Genomic DNA, 24,979 nt, shown 5'->3' with positions numbered 1-24,979 from the left:
CTTTTTTGTTGTTGTTGTTTGTTTGTTTGGAGACAGGGTTTCTCTATCTTTGGAGCCTGTCCTGGAACTAGCTCTTGTAGACCAGGCTGCCCTCGAACTCACAGAGATCTACCTGCCTCTACCTCCCAAGTGCTGGGATTAAAGGCGTGTGCCGCCACCACCCAGCACCTAGGTCCATTTCTGTTGCTGTAACTGAACACCACAGCCTGAGTAATTTAGAAAGATACAGAGGTTGGTTAAGCTCAGGGCTGTGGAACACAGTCCCAGAGTCTGGTCGACATGGAGAAAACCCAGCGCTGCACTCTGTCCCTAACATGTGTGCCCACAGAGTCCTGTGCTCAGGGCCACACGAGAATGGAGGAAGATTTGCAATCTACCAAATAAAGCTTGCCTGATGGTCAGAGTGCAGAACTAAGCCACTAGTTAGCCACAGAGGCAGGCGGTGGCGCACACACCTTCAATTTCAGCACTTGGGGAGGCAGAGGCAGACAGATTTCTGAGTTGAAGGCCATCCTGGGCTACACTTAGAATGATCCAGTCTCAAAGAGAAACAGCCAGGTGGTAGAGGTTCACATCTTTAATCCTAGTACTTATGAGTCATACCCCTTTAATCCTGCACTAAGGAGGTGGAAACAGGAGCGTTATGGCTGGGCAGAGAGAGGAATATAAAACAGGAGGAGACAGCATGCAGTCTGAAGATTCATAGAGACAGGCTCGCCCTTTCAGTCTGAGGATTTGGTAGAGGTAAAAGGTCTCTCTAGTGGCTGCCTGCACTGCTTCTCTGATCTCCCAGTTTCCACCCTGTAATATGAGTTTTTATTAAGAATTCTGCAACATTTTGGCCCCCTCCAACTCTCCTATGCTAAGATTCTCAGCATAAAAATGTTGCTTGTAGGGGGCTGGAGGGATGGCTCAGTGGTTAAGAGCATTGCCTGCTCTTCCAAAGGTCCTGAGTTCAATTCCCGGCAACCACATGGTGGCTCACAACCATCTGGAATGAGGTCTGGTGCCCACTTCTGGACTGCAGACATACACACAGACAGAATATTGTATACATAATAAATAAATAAATATTTAAAAAAATGTTGCTTGTAGGAAGGGTGGTGCATGCCTTTGATCCCAGCACTTGGGAGGCAGAGGCAGGCGGATCTCTGAGTTTGAGGCCAGCCTGGTCTACAGAGAGAGTTCCAAAACAGCAAGGACTACACAGAGAAACCCTGTCTCAGGGGAAAAAAAATAAGTGTTTCTTGTAGCTGGCTTTAAAGTACATGCCTTTAAACCCAGCACTCTGTGAGTTCTGCCAGCCTGTCTATAAAATGAGTTCCAGAACAGCCAGGGCTGCATAACAGAACTCTGTCTCAAAAAAACAAAACAAGGAAACCCAGAGTAGCAAAGCCACAGAGTGGAAAATGTTTGCACTGTATTATGGAGATGTGATGCTCAAAATCCTTTTTTTTTTTGTTGTTGTTGTTGTTATTTTTTGTTTTGTTTTGTTTTTGGATTTTTGAGCAGGGTTCCTCTGTGTAGTCCTGGCTGTCCTGGACCTCGCTCTGCAACCAGGCTGGCCTTGAACTACAGGGCTCCCCCTGCCTCTGCCTCCCAAATGCTGGGATTAAAGGTGTGTGCCACCATCACCCAGTAACCATATATCCTTTCTATTTACATAATGTACGTATCTCCAATGCCCAGAGAATCCATCTAGAATATATGAAGATCTAAAAAAATGAAGCAAAAGTAACTAATACAATAAAAGGCTTGAGACCCTTCAGAGAAAAAGCTGAAGGGCCAGTAGACGTGGGGAGGGCATTGGAGGCACTACTACAGACCCACTGGTCCTGAATTGGGGCGAGGTAATGGCTTGGAACCTACTAGGTCTTGAGCACCTTCTTCTTCAGGCTCACCAGTCCATCATGGTGTTACTGTTTAACCTAGGCCACCCTCTTGTCTCTCCCTTCCTGCAGTTCCTCCAGACAGTGCCAAGCCCTTGTATCAAGCAAGGCTCCATACTTTTCCCAAAGACATTTGGCTGTGGTCTTGCTGCTGTAGAGATTAAGATGGACTCTGGTCCATTCAGCTGTGGGTTGGGCCATCCTGCCCTAGCACTGACAGAATTTCCTGCATCTTAGGGACATCTTACTCACCTGTAAGCTCCAGGACCTTGGCTTCTATGTAGCAGCCCTAACACCAATAGTCATTACCCCTATCAGGGCCAGACCATCACAGAGAGGCCCTAATGGGGACAGAGTCCTAGGATCTGTGTGAGGCCTGGGGCCTGTGTTTATGACCAGGGTGACTGTAACAGTCTGTCCTGTCCCTTTAGGAGACAAACTGTCAGGAGCCGTTTCCTCCTAAAATCATTACAGGAACCATCACCCTGGGGAGTCTGCAGAGAACCCCACACCCACAATTGTGTTAAGAATAGTTCTATTGACAGAGCCTACCCCACACTCAATTAGCTGTTAATAGAGAGCTATCTGTTAGCGGAACCCGCCCCACATTCCAAACTATCTAGAGAACTAGGTGTGTCAACTCGTGACCTCCAGGCCTACGTGACCAACGTGAACCACGCGACAAGAGTCCAGGCCCCTGTGCCCCCCCCCCCAATTCCTTATCCTATATAAGCTGTAACCCTGATTCTAATAAACGGAGGCTTCGACAAATCTGCCTGGCCTTCTTCTTCTCTCTTAGCCCATTATCTTCCAGATAGTACCTCTCCGTGACCCTGGAATAACTGAACTGCCAGGTGGGTTACAACCCCTAGACTGAGTAACCTGACAAGGCAATCAACAACAAACCACCGCCGCCACCACCCCAGCCCCTCCACCGCTGAGGCAGGTGGATCTTCCACTTCCAGCCCGAGTCCTTTTTTCTGTGTCTCTCTGTCAAAGAGGCTGCTTTTGCCTCTCCCCCTTCTCTCCTTCCCCTCCTCTCTCTCTTCCTCTCTGCTCTTTTCCCTTTTTCCCCTTCCCTCTTTCTATTCCATAACCCACCAAATAAATATCCAAACTCACTCTGCATGGTGTGCCTATCCATCTTGGTCTCTCACCCGTTGCATGGCTCTCTGCCTGGGAACAGCTGCCTTCAGAGACCTGCGGAGTGGTCTCCTGACATGCCTGTCTCTCACTATTTTCCTCCCTTCCTCCATCCCATCCTCCTGTCTTACCTGTGCCTCAGCATCCTGAGTAGGTGCGTCTGTCTATACTCATGTATCACCACGGCCATCTGCTCCAGTTTCTGTTGTCTTTAAGCCATGGTCTCTGGCATTTGGTTTCAGTAGTCAGCATGGCCTGTGACACTTTAGTAGGTCCTTACAGTGGGAAGGGAAGGGCTGGAGGCTTATCTCAGTGGGTAGAGGGCTTGCCTGGCATGCACAGAAGCCCTAGGTCCTATGCCTAGCACCATAGGAATCAGGCGTGATGGCCCATTATTGAAATCTGAGTACTGAGGAGATGGAGACTTTCGGATAGGGAGTTCAGAGTCATCTTCAACTATATGGTAAGCTTGAGGCCAGTCTGAGATAATGAGAGACCCCGTTTCAGAATAAGTTGATGGCTGGAGAAATGATTCAGTGGTTAAGAGCAAGCCTCCTGATAGGACCTGAGTTTAGTTTCCAGCTCACCTGCCAGGCAGCTCAGAACTCCAGCTCTAGGGGAATCCAGTGCCACCTGCTGACTGCCTCAGGCATCTACACTCATAACCAAGAATAGATTAATCTTAAATAAAATTCAACTTAAAAAAGATGAGAAGAGGGCTGGAGAAATGGCTCAGTGGTTGAGAGCATTGCCTGCTCTTCCAAAGGTCCTGAGTTCAATTCCCAGCAACCACATGGTGGCTCACAACCATCTGTAACGGGGTCTGGTGCCCTCTTCTGGCCTGCAGGCATACAAACAGACAGAATATTGTATGCATAATAAATAAATAAATATCTTTAAAAAAAGATGAGAAGAGCCGTGCTTTGTTTCCTGATGAGCGAACTGGATAGCCTGTGACAGAATCGCCCCCTGGGTCGTGGACTTGCTCCGTCACTATTGGCAAACATGGTCACGGAATCTAGGAGCTCAGCTGCCTGGACTAGACATTAAGGTTCCTCATCCTACAGATGGGAGACAGGCAGAGGGACCACACAGCTGGCTCTGAACCCTGCTGCCTACTCCAAAGCGCAGCATGTCCTGAGAGGCTCAGTGGCCCGATCCTCCCAAGAGACCCTGTGACTGGTCTCCTCCTCTTTCTGAATCTAGGTCTCAATATGTTCCGTTCATTCATAAACTGCTACACATTAAATCGACATCTAAAGTATTACATGTTAGTTTCAGTCCTTATAAAAAAAAGATAGCTTCTGGCATTTGTAAATATTGACACTTCAAACTAAAACTGTCTTATCACTGTAACGAAAGAAGGCAGATGGGATGTAGACGGGTGTGGATGTCCTGTTTCCCACCGTCTCAAGGCTCCATTCTTTTTTTTTTTTAAATATTTATTATGTATACAATATTCTGTCTGTGTGTATGACTGCAGGCCAGAAGAGGGTACCAGTCCTCATTACAGATGATTGTGAGCCACCATGTGGTTGCTGGAAATTGAACTCAGGACCTTTGGAAGAGCAGGCAATGCTCTTAACCTCTGAGCCATCTCTCCAGCCCTCAAGGCTCCATTCTTGGAGGGATGCACAGCCACTGGTGGAGCAGAGCTTTAGCTCTCTTCAGGGAACTCGTTCATCCGAAGGTCAAGTGTTCACAGCTGGGTGTGTGTGTGTGTGTGAGACACCTGCAGCAGTTCATCACCCAGAGCAGAGACAGGAGGAGCAGGTCAGCTGTAGTATGTAGTCAATTCTTTTATTCTTCTTCTTCTTTTGAGACAAGGTTTCTCTGTATAGCCTGGCTGTCCTGGAACTTGTTCTGTAGACCAGTCTGGCCCCAAACTTAGAGATCCCTCTGCCTCTACTTCTGCCTCCCAAGTGCTGGTATGAAAGGCCTGTACCACTGCCTTTAGAACTCACCCAACTTCATCGTGAATTCTAGGCCAGTCAGTGCTGCATTGCCAGCCCGTCTCCAAAGGATAAAGCAGAACCAGTCAGAGGACTTAGTGGTAAGGACTCCCACCATCAATCCCGATGACCCAAGTTCAACCCTGGAACCATAGTGGAAGGAGAGAACTGACTTTCCAAGTTCCCTGACCTCCACATGCATCATAGTGCCATTTCCCCCAAAAAATCATTGCAGGAACCATTGCCCTGAGGAGTTTGCAGAGAGCTCCACACCCTAACAGTATTTAGAATTGTTTTATTGGCAGAGCCTATCCCACACCCAATTATCTGTTAATAGAGAGCTGTTAGCGGAACCCGCCCCACACTCCAACTATCTAGAGAACTAAGAGTGTCAACTTGTGACTTCCTGACCGAGGAATCGTGACCTGGCCGATCTAACCTCCTGGCCAACGACCTTGTGACCAGCGTGGATCACGCTGCAAGATCCCTTCCTGCTCTGGTCATGCCCCTGACCCCCCCCCCCCAAATTCCTCATCCAGGGGCTATATAAGCTGTAACCATGACTCTAATAAACGGAGGCTCTGACAAACCTAGCATGGCCTCCTTCCTTTCTCCCGCCCATGTCTTTCAGATAGCGCCTCTCCAGGACCCTGGAATTACTGACCTGCCAGGTGGGTTACAACCCTAGACTGAGTGACCCGCCAAGGCGGTCTACATCATAGAAGACAGGCACGTGTGTATGCATGTGCATGGACAAATACAAAAGATAAAAATGTAGGCAGGTGGTGGTGGCACACGCCTTTAATCCCAGCATTCAGGAGGCAGAGGCAGGCAGATCTGTGAGTTCGAGACCAGCCTGGTCTACAGAGCGAGTTTCAGGACAGGTTCCATAGCTACTGAGAAACCTTGTCTCCAAAAAGAAAAAGTAACAATACATATATTTAAAAGCCACAGAAGTGATTTGTAAGGACTGAGGGTAGATCTCAGTGATAGAGCACTTGTCTAGCATGAGTTAAGGCTTAGGGTTAAGCACTGGCACTCAATATGTGTGTGTGTGTGTGTGTGTGTGTGTGTGTGCGCGCACACACACACACAAACTGGAATCTCAGACTTTACTTTCCTGAAAGGCTCCAAGTACAAGGGAAATAGTTTATCTGTGATCACGTGTATCAGCACACTGCTGGTTAAATAGATATAAGATTTGGACTGATGCCTTGACTATCAGCTTGACCGCAGAGATGTCTGGGTCATTAGTGAAGCATAGTCTAAAACAAAGGTCTGTGACGGTGTCCAGGTCACCTGCTGTGGGGCTCATGGTGTGAGTGACCACAAGGAGGCACTGCAGGTCTGGAGGAAGCCTAGTTATGGGTCTGATCCTGAGGTCTGTATGGTGCCTGCCTGCTTCCTGTCAGCCAGGAAGGTGAAGAACTTTCACTAACACAGAAGCCGCCATCACCTTGAAGACAAGCATCTATGGACCTAACACTTCAAAACAAGACAAAAGAAATCTCTCTTCGGGCTGGAGAGATGGCTCAGAGGTTAAGAGAACTGACTGCTGTTCCAGAGGTACTGAGTTCAATTCCCAGCAACCACATGATGGCTCATAGCCATCTATAATGAGATCTGGTGCCCAGAACACTATATACATAATAAGTAAATCATTAAAAAGACATTTAAAAAATTCTGAGGTTATCTAGAATTTAAAAAAAAAAATCTCTCTTCAGTGGGGCGTTCTGGCTCATACCTTTAATCCCAGGGCTGTCCTGGAACTCACTAGACCAGGCTGACCTTGAACTCAGAAAGATCCCCCCCCCCCCCCACCTCCTGAGTGCTGGGACTAAAGGCATGCACGTCCATTGCCTGCCTGAGAAAGGGATTTTTGGCTCATTGTTCATCAGCACCAAGGACGTTATGGGCCCCCAAACGGCAGGTGACAAGAGGAGGTTGTCATTATCAGAGTGACTCAGTTCTCAAGAGAAAGGGCCAGGGAAGTGACTGTCCTGCCCCTACCTAGCTCTCATCTAAGACACCCGTGTGACTGGGGTAGGTTTGAGGCCTATTTCCCTGGCAGGAATTAGAACATACTCCATTGCTTAAGGCCTTTCTCCCTTCCTAGTTACAAACCTGTAATTTTGTAAGAATCTCACCAGAAACCCCATTTATAGGAAAAGCACATGTACCAAGCCTCCTGTGCAACCCTACTGGCTCCTGGTTTCATCATATCACTAGAATTCATATATTTCCCTCCAGGGCATCCACAGAACCACCGCACTTACCTCACTCATCAAGAGAAAAGGGGGGGGGGGAAGGAGGGAACATCAGGAGGTAGAGGCACACATCTTTGACCTCAGTACTAGGGAGGCAGAGGCAGGTGGATTTCTGAATTCTAGACCAACCTGGTCTACACAGTGAGTTCCAAGATGGCCAGAACTACACAGAGAAACCCTGTCTTGAAAAACCAAAAAAAGGAAAAAGAAAGGAAGTGGGTTTCTTTTTGAGATGCAACTTGCGGACCACAAAATGGCTTATGTATCTGATGCTGAGACAAGTCGATTCCTACTCTAGGAGATACTTGTACCATGCTTAGGTACATTTTACTTTCTCTCCTGATCTCCCTTGGCAAGCACATACACTTCTCCACCTTGGGTGCGTCTTATTCTCTTCTGAGCATCTTTCTCCAAATGTTCTTAATATCTTAATGCCTATAATCCTAGCACTTGAGAAGTAGAGAAAGGAGGATGGCCACAAGTTCAGGCCAGTCAAAGTTTCATTTGGACACCCTTAAAAAAGTGTTTCAAATGACTGCCATTGTTTACTTGGTAAGCTGATTAGTTTACAAAGGAGTGCTGAGCTAGCCCGAGGACAATGGTATGATCATGCTGTACGTGCTGAGATGTAGCCCAGGTCAGAGCAGCAGCTGGCATGTTCTGCAGCCTCAGAAGGGCAGTGTGCCTGTGATTATGAGACCTCTGGCTCTCCACACCATGGAGATAGACTCTTCTCTTGCAGTACTGTACTCCCAACACCCCAATGGCTCAGCTCTCACAGTTCCTTGTGCCAGGCCTTACTGGTACCCTGAAGCCTGCAAACAATGACCCCTCAGCCTTCTGTTAACTGTTCTGTGGATGCTGCAGTCTATTCAGGTGTGGGCTTGGTGAAGTGTAGGCCTGAGTCCTGTCTTTCCTAGGCACCTCGCCGCTCTTACCTGTCCTTGGCAGCTTGTGGGTGCCCTCCCTCCCCCTCCCTGCCACATCATGCTGCTCTGTTTGAATAACAGACCCCTGGAGACATGGTGACCTAGCAGCACCTGGTTCCCATGCTCCACAACACAGTAGATGGAGATGTACTTGCATCCAGTCATCCACCTCATCCTAGTACAAGCCAAACATCTCTATGTTGCCATAGGAACATAGGATGCTCACTAGGCAACTGGCAATCAACCCCTAGATACAAAAATGCTGATGAGGAGCTTCCACAAAAGCAGGCCTGTAGGGATAAGTCCCACCCCTTATGGGGCGTGTTCGCCTCGGGCTAATGTCTGCCTATAAATTTGGCGAGCAAGCTCCGAGCGCTCGCTTCTGCTTTCCTGGTCTCCGCGGGAACAGTGGTTCTGTAAGTCTATTTCTACATTAAAGCTATATATATATTTTTACACTCTGTCTGCATTCGTTTACGCCGCTACATTTTGGCGTCCAACGTCGGGCTATCTTGCCCCCGACTCAAGCGGGTAGCCCCATAGCAAACACAGCACCCTCCCGGGTGCTGTTTTTCAGTTCGTGACTCCGGCCCCAGTGCCGAGTCCGAGACACACTCGGCGACACAGGCCCATTCTGCCTGCCTTGGCTAAGTTTTGCAGCAGAACCCCACTGCCTGAATTAGCAGAAGCTCAAGTACTTGCGGTTTTGCAACAAAAGCTACCACAGCGTCAGATTTGGTCTGTTACAAGTGACTTGGCCGGTTGTGGTGGCGCACGCCGGTAGGATTTGCTGAAGGAGGCAGAGGCAGGAGGATCACAAGTTTGAGGCCGGCCAGGCAGTGGTAGAGCACGCCTTTAATCCCAGCACTTGGGAAGCAGAGGCAGGCAGATCTCTGTGAGTTTGAGGCCTGCCAGGCCTTGGTAGTACACGCCTTCAATCCCAGCACTTGGGAGGCAGAGACAGGCGGATCTCTGTGAGTTCAAGGCCAGCCTGGTCTACAAGACAGGCCTTGGTGACTCTTGGGTGTTGTCGTTCTAGCAGGTGACGTCACTCATTCGGTAGGATTGAGTGGAGCAATGTTGATGTTTACAGTGTACTCTACAGTCACCAAAGTCTAAGAAAGGAGATGGGGACAAGCAATTCCCTAAAAGTCAGTGACCCTGGATAGAGTCCAGCAGGGTACCGTCTGGTTCTCCAGTGTTAGGAGATGCTCTCAGGCAGTACCCTGGTCAGTCCAGGGTGCTGGGGCTGCTATGTCACTACAGTCTGTATGCAGGTGCAAAAGGTCCCTTTAAGAGACAAGCTCCACCCATTCCCACTCTCTTTTTCCTGCTGTTCTTTGGCCCCTTGGCTCGCCAAGGTCCCTCTCAGGAAGATTCTTATCATCCAGTCCTCTGGGTGCTATGTGGGGGGTTTCCTTGAGCCTATGTGAGACAGCTCCAGGTAAACCCACACAGCACAGACACCACTGGTCCACAGCCTACAGGAATAATGTCATAAACCAGGGGTGGTGGTGGTACATGCCTGTGGCCCCAGCACTGGGAAGCTGAAGCAGGCCACATAGTGAGTACTAGGAAATCTGGGATACATACAAGACCTTGTTTTAGAAAAGGGACCAAAGAAAAGCAAAAACAAGGAAGAAAGAAAAAAGCAAAGCAAAGGACACTTCAAAATTAGCCTGGGTTCCACAGTAAGATCCTGACTCTAAAAAAGCAAATCAAGCCCAGGGACTTTGTAATTAAGGGTTTCTATAGAGTAGGACATGGTGGCAGACACTCAACAACTTCCCACACTGACTACTCCCAGGTAAGCCCTGGAAAGGGACGAGTAATGTGTGACCATCATCTCATCCCAGAACGGCAGAGGCAGGCAGATCTCTGTGAGTTCTAGGCCAGCCTGGTCTACATAGCAAATTCTAGACCAGATAGGGTGATCCTTTGTCAAAATGCTATTTTACTATGACATGACAGAATTGATGATCCCTGTAAGGTGTCCCCTGACCACATGACATAGAATGTGTGCGCACGCACACATACACACATACACACTACACACACACAGTCAAATATTTTTAATTTTCAAGTAAATGAAAGGATTGGGGGTAGTTAGTAGTAGAGGCAGGCAGGCACACACTCTTAATCCTAGCATGTAGGAGGCAGAGGCTGACAGGTCTCTCTGAGCTCTAGGTCAACCTGGTATACAAACCGAGTTCCAGGACAGCCAGGGTTACATAGTGAAACACTGTATCAAAGGAGGAGAGGGACTGGAAAAATGGCTCAGTGGTTAGGAGCACTTGATGCTCTAGCAGAGGACCCAGGTTTGACTCCCAGAACCTAGATAGTGGCTCACAACCAACTGTAACTCTAGTTGTAGGGGACCCAGTGCCCCTTTCTTACCTTCATGGGAACTAGACATGCATGTGGTACATATTGGATACATGCAGGCAGAACATCCATGTAGATACATACAGGTAGAATTACCTGTTAAAGAGAATTAATACAAACCTGACACAAACTAGACCTCAACATAACCTAAAAGCTGGGACACTGGGAAGGCAAGATGGCTCAGCTGGTAAGGGCATGGTTGGTGATTTGAGTTTGAGTCCCAGAATCGACATGGAAGAAGACCTGATACCACAAAGTTGTCCTCCAACCCCACATATCGTGTACATACACTTATATACTCATTTTTTTTTCAAGACAGGATTTCTCTGTAGCTTTGGAGCCTGTCCTGGAACTAGCTGTTGTAGACCAACCTGGCCTTGAACTCACAGAGATCCGCCTGCCTCTGCTCCTAGAGTGCTGGGATTAAAGGCGTGAACTACCACCGCCAGGCTATATTCAAACACTTTTTAAAAAGATTTAAAAACAAACATCAAGAGGCAGGCGGATCTCTATGAGTTCGAGACCAGCCTGGTCTACAAGAGCTAGTTCCAGGACAGGCTCCAGAAACCCTGTCTCGAAAAACCAAAAAAAAAAAAAAAAAACAAACAAACAAACCAAAAAACAAAAACAAACATCAAAAAAGATACAAGAAGTTCAAATAGTTTATTTTGAAAATGTGTTTTTTTTTTAGATTTATTATGTATACAACATTCCTTCCATGTATGCCAGCAGGCCAGAAGAAAGCACAGATCTCATTATAGATGGCAGTGAGCCACCATGTGGTTGCTGGGAATTGAACTCAGGACCTCTGGAGGAGCAGTCAGTGCTCTTAACCTCTGAGCCATCTCTCCAGCCCTTGAAAATGTTTTTTTTTTTTTTTTTTTTTTTGGTTTTTCGAGACAGGGTTTCTCTGTGGTTTTGGAGCCTGTCCTGGAACTAGCTCTTGTAGACCAGGCTGGTCTCGAAATCACAGAGATCCGCCTGCCTCTGCTCCTAGAGTGCTGGGATTAAAGGCGTGAGCCACTACCACCCAGCTGAAAATGTGTTTTTAAGATAGCGTATTCATTTCTATTTTATGTACATTGCTGTTTCACCTGTATGTATGTCTGTGTGAGGCTGTCAGATGTTGGAGTTGCAGACAGTTGTGAGCTGCCGGGTGGGTACTGGGAACCAAACCAGGTCCTCTGGAAGAGGCCATCTCTCCAGCGCCTCTTAAAAATGTTTTTTGAAGGTGCCTGTTCCCTTCCAACTAAGTACAATGAAACTCCATGTGTGCAACAATTGCTCTGCCAGCTTTTCAGGTGACAGTGCACTGAAGAGCCACAAGCCACTCTGACCAGGGAGACAGGGAAGTTCACTGCTGGCCTTCACCTCTCCCTCAAGTATTTCAAAACCAATTCCCCAGTCTCATGCCCAGTCCAGCAGCAGAAGTGTGGCTAAGGCCTCCAGTATACCCCACCCCCGCCCCTCCCTCATCTCCTGTCAGTCACAATCTTCCCCTCCTAATCTCCCTCCCTGCTTTATCCAGCAGGCATTCCCACTCTGATCAGAGAAGCAAACAGGCTAACTGCCCAGCCTCACCTCTCCCTCCACCTCTCAAGTCCAAGTCCAGTTCCCTACTCTCATCCCCATTCTAAAGCAGGCCTTCAGCTGTCGCCTCCCCTCACTCTGCTCCCACCCCCAGGGAGATAAGCAGATCCGGTGGAACACCCCACTTGCCTCCTTCCAGTAGACCCGCTGTGGCCCTTGTCCACCCAATTCCATTCCTAAGTGTCAGCTCCCAAAACTCAGAAATACACTTTACCTGGAATCCCCAGGGGCCATACCTAGCAGGGTCCCTGAAGAATTCCTTGCAGGCAACACAAAGTCACCACTTTCTCCCAAGAACCAGAGAAGGCAACAGAAACCAAGGAACAGAACACCCACCCAGCAAAGACCAGCTATCAGAACCTAGAATTACAATCTTCCCAATCCCAGATGCCTAGAAACAAGGGTGAAAACCCAGTAAGAGCCAGAACAATATGTCTCTACTGAGCCTAGTAACCCTACCACAGCAGGCCCTGAGCACTGCACCGTAGCTGAAGCACAGGACAATGGCCTTACAGATAACCTTCATGAATATGACAGAGGCTCTCAAGAAGTGAATAAATTTCCCTTAACGAAATCTGTCAAGGGGACTAGAGTGATGGTTCACCAGTTAAAAGCACTGGCTGCTCTTCCAGAGGACCCAGGTTCAATTCCCAGCACCCACAGGGCAGCTCACAACTGTCTGGAACTCAAGTTTCAGGGGATCTTGCACCTTTACACCAAAGCTCAAAAAAGAAATTTATCAAAACAAACAGTAGAAGAAAATAAATAAAACAGTACAGAATCTGGGAAATAGAAGAATCTCAGGCACTGAAGACACAGTAGAAGTGGGTACGCTGGTCCAAGAAAATGTTGAATCTTAAGAACTCCTGGTACAAAACATCCAGGGAAACTGGGACACTATGAAAAGACTAAATCTATGACTAATAGAAATAGAGAAAGGGGAAGAACCTCAGGTCAAAGGCCCATAAAATATTTTCAACAAAATTATAGAAAAAAATTTCTCTAACTTGCCACCACCGCCCGGCTTAAGTTAAAAGACGGAAATGCCTACCAGAGGTACAAGAAACACACAGAACACCAAATAGACAAGACAGGAAAAGTCCCCTTAGTACAGGTGGTGGTTTGGATAAGAATGCTCCCTCCCCCTCCCTCCCCCCAAGCCTTAGACTCACAGATTTGAATGTTTGATCATTAGGGCAGGAGACACTATTTGAAAGGCTTAGGAGATGTGGCCTTGTTGGAGAAAGTGTGTCAGTGTGGGCTGGCTATGAGGTTTCAAGGACCCAAGGCAGGTCCAAGGGTCTCTCTCTTCTTGCGGCGTGTAGATCCAGATCTAGATGTAGAACTCTCAGGTACCGCATCTGCCTGTGTGCCACAATGTTCACCATCATGAGGATAATGGACTAAACCTCTGAAGTGTAGACAAGCACCAATTTTTTTTAAAAAATTGCCATTGTCATGGTGCCTCTTCACAGCTAGAACACTTACCAAGATAGCACATAATCAAAACACTAAACATACAGAACAAAGAAACAATATTAAAAGCCTGCAAGGGAAAAAGACCAAGTAATATGTAAAGACAAACCCATTAGAATTATACCTGACTTCTCAATGGAAACCCTGACAGCCAGAAGGGCCTTGAAAGATGTGCTGTAGACTCTAAGAGACCACAGGTGCCAGCAAAACTTTCAATTACAAGAGAGAGGAAACAAGATAGTCCATAATAAAGCTAAATTTAAGCAATATCTACCTACAAATCCAGCCCGACAGAAGGTGCTAGAAGGAAAACACCAACCTAAATAAGTTAACTACATTCAAAAAAAAAAAAAAAAAACACAGGGAATAATAAATCCCAGACCAGGGGCTGGAGAGATGGCTCAGAGGTTAAGAGCACTGTCTGCTCTTCCAAAGGTTCAGAGTTCAATTCTCAGCAATCATATGGTGGCTCACAACCATCTGTAATGAGGTCTGGTGCCCTCTTCTGGCCTGCAGGCATTAACGCAGACAGAGTATTATATAATTGATAAATATTAAAAAAAATATTTTTTTTCAAAAGAAAAATAGCATCTAGCACTTTACAGGAAAAACCAGTCTCAATTCCTACTATAAGTTACTTGGACTTGGATAAAATTTAAAGCTCTGTATCTCCTACTGGCTCCCAAAGAACAATTAATAATTAAAAAATAATAATCCCAGACCAGCAAATCAAAAGGGAAACCACACACACACACACACATACACACACACACACACACACACACACACACACACACACCCCACCACCACCACCACCACCACCACCAAGAAAATAACAGGAAACTACAAACACTGCTCATTGATAACTCTCAACAGCAATAGCCTCAATTTCCCAATATAAGACACAGACGAACAGAATGGAGGTGAAACCTTTTTTCTTCTCATCCAAGAAATACACCTTAATACAAAGGATAGACATCATCTCAGGGTGGATGGATAGAAAAAGAAATTCCAAGCAAATGAACTAAGAAGCAAGCTGGTATAGCCATTTTAACATTTGACAAAATAGACTTCAACCCAAAACCAAAATGAAGAGATAGTTAAGGACATAACATACACCTCAAAGGAAAACCCACCAAGAGGACACTGCAAGTCTTAATAGCTCTGCACCAGACACGAGAGCACTCAAGTTCGTAAAAGAAACACCATGACACTTTCCATCATACTGGTCCTCACACACTGGTACCGGGAGACTTCAGTACTCTACTCCCACCAACAGACAGGTCATCCAAACACGAACTAAGCAGAGAAATGCTAGAGCTAACAGATTTTTACAGAACTTTTCACCCAAACCCCAAAGAATATATACCCTTTTCTCTGCACCTCATGGAATGTTCTCAACATTGACCTCATACTCAAGACACAAAGCAAGTTTCAACAGATACAGGAAAACTGAAGTAACACCTGCCTCTGGCTTGACCACTATCTACGGATTAAACTTGGGTAAGAACAACAGAAACAACAGGAAGTTTACACACTCTCACAAATAGAAGCTGAACAACACACCACTAGATGAAAAAAAATGGGTCAAGATAGAAATTAGGAAAGAAACCAAAGAGTTTCTAGAACTGAATGAAAATAAAAACAAGCAAGGGACTGGAGAGATAGGTGGCTTAGCAGCTAAGAGCACTAGTTGCTCTTCCAGAGGTCCTGAGTTCAATTCCTGGCAACATGTTCGCTCACAACTATCTATAATGAGATCTGGCATGCAGGTAGTGCTCATACATAAAATATAAATGAATAAAATTAAAGAAAATAAATACAAAATATGCCCAAATTTTTGGAACACAATGAAGGGCAATTCTAGAAACAAGTTTATAGCATTGTGTGCCTACACAAGAAAATTAAAGAGATCTCATACTAGTAACTTATAGTACACCTATAGGCTCTAAAACAAAAAGAAATCACACACAAAAGGAGTAATTGAAAAAAATTCAAATTCAGCACTGAAATAAAATAGAAACATATAAAAATTATAATCAATAAAACAAAGATTTAGTTCTTTGAGAAAATCAATAGGATTGGAAAACCCTAAATTAACTAAAAGGTAAAAAGAGAATATTCAAATTAACAAAATTAGAAATGAACAGTGGGCTGGGCAGCGGTGGTGTAGGACTTTAATCTTAGCACTCCGGAGGCAGAGGCAGTTGGATCTCTTCTGAGTTTGAGGCCAACCTGGTCTACAAAGTAAGTTCCAGGACAAAAAAAAAAAAAAAAAAAGTTCCAGGACAGTCAGGACTGCTACAAAGAGAAACCCTATCTCCAAAACAAACAAGGTACAGATCTAAACACAGAATTCTCTCTCTCTCTCTCTGTCTCTCTCTCTCTCTCGCTCTCTTGGATTTCTGAGACAGTGTTTCTCTATGTAGCTCTGGCTATCCTGGAACTTGCTCTGTAGACCAGGCTGGCCTTGAACTTGTAGAGATCCACTTGCCTCTGCCTCCTGAGTTCTGGGATTAAAGGTGTGCACTATGGCCACTTGGCTAAACAGAGAATTCTCAAAAGAAGAAACTCAAATGACTGAGAAACACTTCAAGAAATGTTCAACATCCTTAGCCATCCGGGTAAAGCAAATCAAAATTACTTTAAGATTTCATCTTACACCTGTCAGAATGGCTAAAATGAACGAGACAGGTGACAAGACTGGCGGTGGTGGCTCACAACTTCAATCCCAGAACCTGGGAGGCAGAAGCTGGTGGAGCTCTGAGTTAGACGTCAACTTGCTTTACAGAGTGGGTTCCAGGACAGACTGGGCTATATAGAGAAACCCTGTCTTGAAAAACCAAAACTTCAGTTTCAAACAAAGTGACAGCTCGTGCTGGCAAGAATGTTGAGTACAGCCAGGGCCACACAGAGGAGCCCTGTCTTGAAACAAACAAACAAACAAACACAAAGTGACATCTCATGCTGGGAACACTTATCCATGGCTGGTGGGAGTACAAACTCATAAGGCCACTATGGAAATCAGTGTGGCAGTTCCTCAAGAAGATGGGAATTGATTTATCTTAAGATTCAACTATACCTCTGGGGTTGGTGGCGCGTGCCATTAATCCCAGCACTGGGAAGGCAGAGGCAGGCGGAGCTCCATTCAAGGCCAGCCTGGTCTGTAAGAACTAGTTCCAGGACAGGCACCAAAGCTACAAAGAAACCAATTGGTCTTGAAAAACAAACAAACAAACAAACAAACAATAAATAAGATTCAGGGGGGCTGGAGAGATGGCTCAGTGGTTAAGAGCACTGCCTGCTCTTCCAAAGGTCCTGAGTTCAATTCCTAGCAACCACATAGTGGCTCACAACCATCCGCAAGGAGATCTGGTGCCCTCTTCTGGCCTGCAGGCACACATTCAAACAGGATACTGACAATACTGTATACATAATAAATAAATCTTTTTAAAAAAAAATAAGATTCAGCCAGGGGCTGGAGAGATGGCTCAGAGTTTAAGAGCATTGCCTGCTTTTCCAAAGGTCCTGAGTTCAATTCCCCGCAACCACATGGTGGCTCACAACCATCTGTAACGGGGTCTGGTGCCCTCTTCTGGCCTGCAGTCATACACACAGACAGAATATCGTATACATAATAAATAAATTAATTAATTAAAAGAAAAGATTCAGCTATACCCAGTGCGTTGGTGGCACCCAGTTTGAGACAGGGTTTCTCTTTGTAGCCTTGGCTGTCCTGGAACTCACTCTGCAGACCAGGCTGTCCTCGAACGCACAGAGATCTGCCTCCCTCTGCCTCCTGAGTGCTGGGATTAAACGTGTGTGACACCACTGCCCTGCGCCACAAACCTTCGATCAACAATGGTGTCCTGCCTACAAGATATGCTAGGGCGATGGTGGCACAAAGCTTGAGGGAGTAAGCAACCAAGGCCACTCTACAAGATGAACACAGACCCAACACTGCCTGGGTAACAAAGAATTTGTGAGTAGTAATGACATTCTGCTATACTCATATACCAGTGCCTTCATTGCTCAGCCATAATCAGAGACATGTCCTCCTAAGGATGGGAACAAACACAAAGACCCAAAGACAGACATTATGGATTGAGAGGTATGGGATGTTTCTATCAAATCTGTCCCTTCAGGGCCCAGGGAATCCCATGGAGAGAGTGTAAGAGACAGAGAGGATGGAAGAAACTGAGAAAATCGGCCTAATCAACATGAACAAAGTACATATGAATCATAGAGACTGAAGTAGCATGCATAGGGCCTTTGTGTATATATTGTCTTCCAGGTTAGTGTTTTCATGTGTGAACAAGTGGCTCTCTGATTCTGGTGTCTTCTCTTGGACTCTTTTCCTTCTGTTAGTTTGTCTTGTAGAACTCAGATATGATAGTTTTGTTTTATCTTACTATACTTTATTTTTGTTAAATTGAAAGTAAATGCCAGGGGTTGTGGCTGACACCTGTAAGGCTCACCACTTGAGAGGCTAAAGCAAGAGGATTACTGTAAGTATTCAGGAAACCTGTGCTACATACCAAGAGCTTGTCTCAAGAAAGAAAAAAACATCTAAAAAAAAACCCTCACTGCATAGGAGATCCAGTGGAACAAGTGAACAGACAAAACAACACAGCCACCATTCAGGAAGGCAGTAAAGGCCACAGGCTGGAAGAAAGTAAGAAAACAAATCCCTCACCAAGGACTGGCAGGCACACTGCCGCTGACACCCAGAGTCCAGCTTCAAAGAGAACAAAGTGAGTGAGACATGCGTGACACACCTGCAAGTCTGAAATTCCAGCACTCAGATGGTAGAGGCAGGTGGATCTCCATGAGTTTGAGGCCAGCCTAATCTACAGAGTGAGTTCCAGGAGAGCCAGAGTTACAGAGAAACCCTGTCTTGGAAAAAAAAAAAAAAGAGGAAGGAAAAACAAAAACAAAAAGAGCTAGTGGGACAAACCTAAGCTATAGGCTGAGCTTTCATGACTACGAAGTCTCCATGTCATTTTTTTTGTGAGCTGATGCCCCCCAAAAACATGTGTCTACAAATTGTCCAGTCAGAATGGGTCTACCTTGGTGGAAGAGGAGCATCCCTAGGGCCTTATTCTCTTCCTTCTCACAGTGGCACTAACTGGGTATGCCCATCTGAAAAAACGTTCTTGTAAACACTGACCCAGGTGTTCCTCAGGGTCTCTTTGTGTAATCTAGGCTACTCTTATTACACTTGGGATCCTCCAAACCCAGTCTCCTTGACAGCTGAGATTAGCATGTACTAACATACATGGCTACTTAGAAGCTCAAACTCTTCAAGGCTCCATCTCAAGCATTGGTAAGGACACCCAGAAATGCCCAGAATGGTGCCGTCTCATGGGAGCAAAGATCTATTGGGTCCCACTGCTTGACCTGTTGTGATGACCAGGGCATTCTTTTGTGAAGGCTTCAATGAGCATTGCATTTACATGCTTTTTCTTTTAGTTTTTCAAGACAAGGTTTCTCTGTAGCTTTGGAGCCTGTCCTGGAACTAGTTCTTTTTTTTTTTTTTAAGTATTTTATTTATTTATTATGTATACAATATTCTGTCTGCGTGTTTGCCTGCAGGCCAGAAGAGGGCACCAGACCCCATTACAGATGGTTGTGAGCCACCATGTGGTTGCTGGGAATTGAACTCAGGACCTTTGGAAGAGCAGGCAATGCTCTTAACCTCTGAGCCATCTCTCCAGCCCCTGGAACTAGTTCTTGTAGATCAGGCTGGCCTTGAACTCACTGAGATCCGCCTGCCACTGCCTCCCAAGTGTTGGGATTAAAGGCGTGCGCCACCACCGCCCGGCGTTTACATGCTCTTTTATTTTTACTTTTTAATTTTAAGCAATATAAATTGGAAAGCTCTGAGGTCACCAATCGGAGGCTGTTAAAAAGCCTCAATTTTTCCTGACTAGGCCAGTAGGCATGTGGCTTGCCTCTCCATAGGTAATTGTCTGGATAGGCAGGCAGGACCAAGTGGAGTCATCTGAAGACCTGAGTGTCAGATGAATTTGAGTCTTTAAACGTGACCTCCAGATCCTGCTCAGACCCCAGAGCCGTTTAATGAGGGCTGTGAGTGGCTTCCACGAGGCACTGTCAGGTCCATGCTCCACATCTCCACTCTGGCCACACACTGTTGCAGCCCCTGCCTCCATCTGTTCTCATTAGCCAAGGTTTCTTTATTTCCAGTTACAAGTTGTGAGGTTCACCTGTGACTCTGCTTTAAAGCAAGGTAGTCATTAAATCAGTCTAAAGACTGGAGAGATGGCTCAGAGGTTAAAAGCACTGACTATTTTTCCAGAAGTCCTGAGTTTAATTCCCAGCAACCACATGGTGGCTCACAACCATCTATAATGAGATCTGGTGCCCTCTTCTGGCCTGCAGGCATACATTCAGGCAGAACAATATATAATAAAACAAACCAAAAAAAAAAAAAAGTCTAAAAAAAACCAAAAGGCCGGGTAGTGGTGGTGTATACCTTTAATCCCAGCACTAGGGAGGTGGATTTCTGAGTTCCAGGGTAGCCAGGACAGCCAGGACTGTTACACAAAGAACAAAGAAACCCTGAAAAACCAAAGAAAGAAAAGGAAATCAGTCTGAAGCAAAGGTGCTGAGCGTGGTGAGCCCTTTCCCTGTTGCAGCCCGAGAGCTCAGGTCAACTGTCTCCTAACACATCTGGCAGAATCATAGCAGAAAGGACTGGCCTCTAATGGCTGAGGGGCAGAGACATCCTCTTTTCTACATGCTATGGAAACATACCCACAGAGGTACACCCCTAGCTCACAGCGGCTGTAATGGAGATTGGATTCTGGGTAAGCCACAGCTCAAGAGGCTGACAATCCTCGATCCTTCCTTTCAGATAACCTGTCACATATGCAAAGAAGCCGAATCTGCTTGAGTTACATTTCCCTGAGCACCACACTCCCCGGGGGCCTGTGTCACTAGCCATCTTCCAGAGTCCTTGTTCTGGAAGAGCCTGAGAGACCCCTGTGCAGACAGCTCCCTCGAGTCTGGCTATACTATCACACACTGTAGACATCCAAAGGGAAGTCTTCAAATTCATGGCCATTTTTTTCTGTCTGTCTTCCTAAATAAATAAGCCGGGCGATGGTGGCGCACGCCTTTAATCCCAGCACTCGGGACAGGCTCCAAAGCCACAGAGAAACCCTGTCTCGAAAAACCAAAAAAAAAAAAAAAAAAAAAAAAAAAAAAGATAAAGACAAATGCTTAAGAATATAGTTAGGAATTATGTTGGCTTAATAAAGCAGAAGTTTTATGTTCTCCAAGATCCATGACTTCACTAGGCAAGTTTTTTGTTTATCTGTCCCCCCCTTTTTTTTTCTAGACAAGGCCTTGGTTAACCTAGAACTTACTATGTGGACCGGGCTGGTCTTAAATTCACAGTGGTCCAACTGCTTCTGCCTTCCAAGTGCTGGGAGCTCTGTATGTTTGAATCAAGAATGAAAAGCAAGACATAGTGGTTCAGGCCTATTCCTTACATGCTGGAGAGGCTGAGGCATCAGGACTGCCCTGAGTTCTATAGTATCCTGGGCTACAAAGAAAGCCCAAACTGAGGTTGGTAAGCTAGCTCAGTGGGTCAAAGCACTTGCAACACAGTCTGACCTGAGTTCACTCCTTAGAAGCCTTGATAGAGGAAGGAAACCGAGTTTTGAAGTTGTATTCTAACTTCTGTATGAGCACCATGACGCACACAAACACGAGTAATAAAGTAGCAAATATGTTCTAAAAACCAAACCAAGCCAGGTGATTCATACTTTTAATCCCAGCACTTGGGAGGCAAAGGCAGGCAGACCTCTGTGAGTTCAAGGCCAGCCTGGTCTATGTAATGAATTCCAGGCCAAGCAGAGCTACGTAATGAGACTCTGTTTTGGAAAAAACAAACAACAACAACAAAAAAAAAAACACCCCCCCTCCAACTCAAACCAACCAACCAGAAAAATTAACCCCTTGAAAAAAAAATAGCACCAGGCGATGGTGGCACACACCTTAAATCCCAGCACTTGGGAGGCAGAGGCAGGTGGATCTCTATGAGTACCAGGAGCTTTTATGTATCGCTAGTCTCTTTTTCTTGTACAAAAGTGGAGGATCCCACCATAGACGACAGCCCAGCTGGTCTACAGAGCGAGTTCCAGGATAGGCTCCAAAGCCACAGAGAAAACCTGTCTAGGAAAACCAAAGAAAACAAAAACAAAAAACCCCCAAAACAACAAAAAACCAACAAACCAAACAAAAACTACCTAAGACCCTGACAGAATGGAACGGCAGGCTGGGCTGGGCTGTCGTCTATGGTGGAATCCTCCACTTTTGTACAAGCAAAAGAGACTAGTGATAAATAAAAGCTCCTCAAAGTGACAGCTTCTCACAGATCCCCTGGACATTTTTCAATACCCACCCCCTTAAAAAAAGGCGACAGCAACGCAAACTTTCCTGGCGCCACCTTTAATAGGTCAGAGTAACTGTACAATTCATTATATTCTTCCTGAGAATAATTTATATCCCCCAACAAACTAAAGGGAAGGTATGCTTTCCAAACTGTCTAACAGAACACATGGTGTGACAACAGCACATCAGAGACCCACATCCCTGTCTGTCCTGTGACGTCCTCCCCGGGAAGACAGACGAAATGAAGATCAGTTAGCTCCAGTGGCTGTAAGAGTCAACATGGCTTTAATCATTCTTATAAATTATATAAAAATGGAGAACAGGGATGGTTCTGGAACTTCTTGATGCAGTTGGGAGTGCTCTGGTACAAAGCATTTCAGCTCCCAAGAAAAATTACATTGCTACAAAAAACTGGCACAGAATTCTGGTGAGGAAAGATAAGAGTTTTTGTCAGTTCTATAGATCGTTTGCAACTCAATGCTTCAGTATTCACGGGAAAGAAAAAGGTAGAGAGACAGGGAGGGCAGAAGTTTTCTTCTGAAACCACGCAGTCTTCAAAATATAGCTTTTATGCACTTTCTCTGTAAATGAGATTAGCATATAGCATCCCAGCCTGGACAGAAACTCTGGCAGGAAGGATGGCCAGCCTCTGGGCTCTTAGGGAGTCCTCCTTCCTAAGACACTCCTCTTCCAACTTTAAGCCACAGTCAGTAGGAATTACCACTTCTAGAAGCACACATCCCAATTCCAACACCAAGTATATTTTAAAAGCTTCTTAATGTACAATCTTCATTCTCAGAAAAATGCCACATTTTGGATCCAGACTTTTCTCAACATTATTTAGAAAAATAACAAATCAAAACCACACATACTGTGGTTAAACTTATGAGAGAGAGACTTTCAGCTAGCTGTCATTCAGTTGGAGTTGTGAGTGTGGGCGTCCGAGGACACGGTTACTTCCTTGCTGCTGGTGGAATGCTAGAGAAGATCTCCCAAAGGGCAGAAAGCCGTGTTCAATAGCCAGTGGCTCAGTGTGGTCGTGTCTGCCCTAGCATTTTCAGTCTTGCTTGATCAATAACATCAAGTAGATTTTTGGCGTCCACAGCCAGGGCATGAGCAGCTGTCAGCATCTGCTTCTTGTACTCCTGCTGCAGGCTGGTCATGACGTACTGCTGAGCCAGCTTCATCTTGCTGATGAGCTCACCCAAATCAGAGTTCAGCAGCTTCTGTGCCATCTCAATCTAGGAAATACAAGAGAGGGTCAGGAGATCAGCTCCCAGGCATTTGTCTTGAGTCCTTCTTTGGGCCTCCAAGAAAAAAAATAAAACTTTATTTTCCTTGAATAAACTTTCAAAGTAACAGAATAAATTTGGCATGGTGGCGCACACTTTAATCCCAGCATTTAGAAGGCAGAGGCAGGAGGATCTCTGTGAGTTCCAGGCCAGTTTGGTCTATATATCAAATTCTAGGCCAGTCAGGCTTACACAGTGATGAGGGAAAAGGAAGATTTCAATGGGGTGTGAAATCTGTCTGTCCTCTTTAGAAATTTAGTGACCGTAATGTGGTCTTGTGTGCCTATATGCCTGCATGTGTGCACGCAGCACACATGTGCTAATAGTGTTTACATTTTCAGCTCCCATGTCACCCTGACTGACTCTCCTGTACTAAGCTTGCTGTTTGGACTCTAACTTCAGTGTATGGTAGACTTTGCTTCATTTTATAGTCACAAAATGTGACAGAACCTGAGAAAATCTAGTCCAACGTGCACACTATAATACAAACATCTTAGTACCAAGTGACCCGATGAGAGCCACCCAGGATAAAGACCAAGGCCATGCTTTCTTAGTATGCTGATTCTCTTTCCAGGCCTTTTCTTGGGGTTTACTTTAATATTAAAATATATTATGTATGCATGTGTGTACATGCCACGTGTGTGTAGGTGACTAATAAGGCCAGGAGAGGACTTGAGATGCCACAGAGCTGGAGTTACATTTGCTTGTGAGCTGGTATGTGGGTGCTAGGAACTAAATGAGGGTTCTCTGTAAGAGCAGCAAATGCTCTAAACCACTGAGCCATTTCTCCAGACATCTCTCTAGGCTTTCTGTATCTTGTCTTAGTAGTCTAAGCATAGGCTTCCTATACTTATTGCTTCCTATTGCCAGAGTCAGGGGACATCCTCAAGATACACTCTGCTGGGCTAGGCTGGGCTGTGGAGCACCATGTTGGCCTCAAACTTACAGATCCACCCACCTCTGCCTCCGGAGTACTGGAATCAAAGGCTTGTGCCACCATACCCAGCCCTTCCTGCATTCTCACTGAATGGTGACTAGGACATCTGCTCTATTAAAAGATTAATAGATTAATTTAATTTAATCTCATTAAAGATGATCCAGGGCAATGATTACTTTTTGTTGTGGATGAAGGCGGGAATTAGACCTGGTGGAAGAGGCCTGCAAGGAGATCCTGAATTCAACAGATAAAGACCACACACACACACACACACACACACACACACACACACACACAAAAAAAAAAAAAAGCAAACAGAGCTAGTCCTTTGTCTCAGAAAGACCTTACAGAGAACAGCTAGATTTGGACTAGACTGCACAAGTAGTAGACCAGTTTCAACTACAAAGACCATGCCACGTTGACCTTCATCTTGCTGGAGTTAATGTGTAGAGGGAGAATGACATAATCAAGACAACTGCTCTAGAAAGTTGTCTTTGATAGCAGGGTGCATGTTGAATGAAAGAATGGGGACAATGTTAGTATTCTGGCATCCGTACTGGCCTGCCTTTGGGGTTCTGACAGAATACATCCTCCTCAGTTGCAGCCACTAAGAGTACCTCCTGTGCACACTCACTATGTTCCCTTTTAAAAGAGCCCTGCCCGTTAGAGATCCAGTACAGTGGTAGAGCACCTGCCTA

At 45.7% G+C, this 24,979-nt stretch overlaps 1 protein-coding gene across 10 annotated transcripts in view; it reads right to left on the bottom strand.

Moving 5' to 3' along the window:
- Positions 1-22,320: 22,320 nt before the first annotated feature.
- Ptk2 (protein tyrosine kinase 2) overlaps positions 22,321-24,979 on the bottom strand; it is a 220,945-nt gene continuing 218,286 nt past the window's right edge. For all 10 annotated transcript variants that reach the window (XM_041672227.1, XM_041672218.1, XM_041672219.1 and 7 more), the window contains one exon: positions 22,321-23,293. In XM_041672227.1, the coding sequence (XP_041528161.1) occupies positions 23,081-23,293 (213 nt within the window). In that variant the 3' untranslated portion in view covers positions 22,321-23,080. The remainder of the gene's footprint in view (positions 23,294-24,979) is intronic.

The sequence above is a fragment of the Microtus oregoni genome, unplaced genomic scaffold (genome assembly GCF_018167655.1).
Source record: "Microtus oregoni isolate MIOR12 unplaced genomic scaffold, Mior012 000022F_ref0000154, whole genome shotgun sequence".
NCBI lineage: Eukaryota > Metazoa > Chordata > Mammalia > Rodentia > Cricetidae > Microtus > Microtus oregoni.
This window is presented reverse-complemented; position numbering and strand designations above follow the sequence as displayed.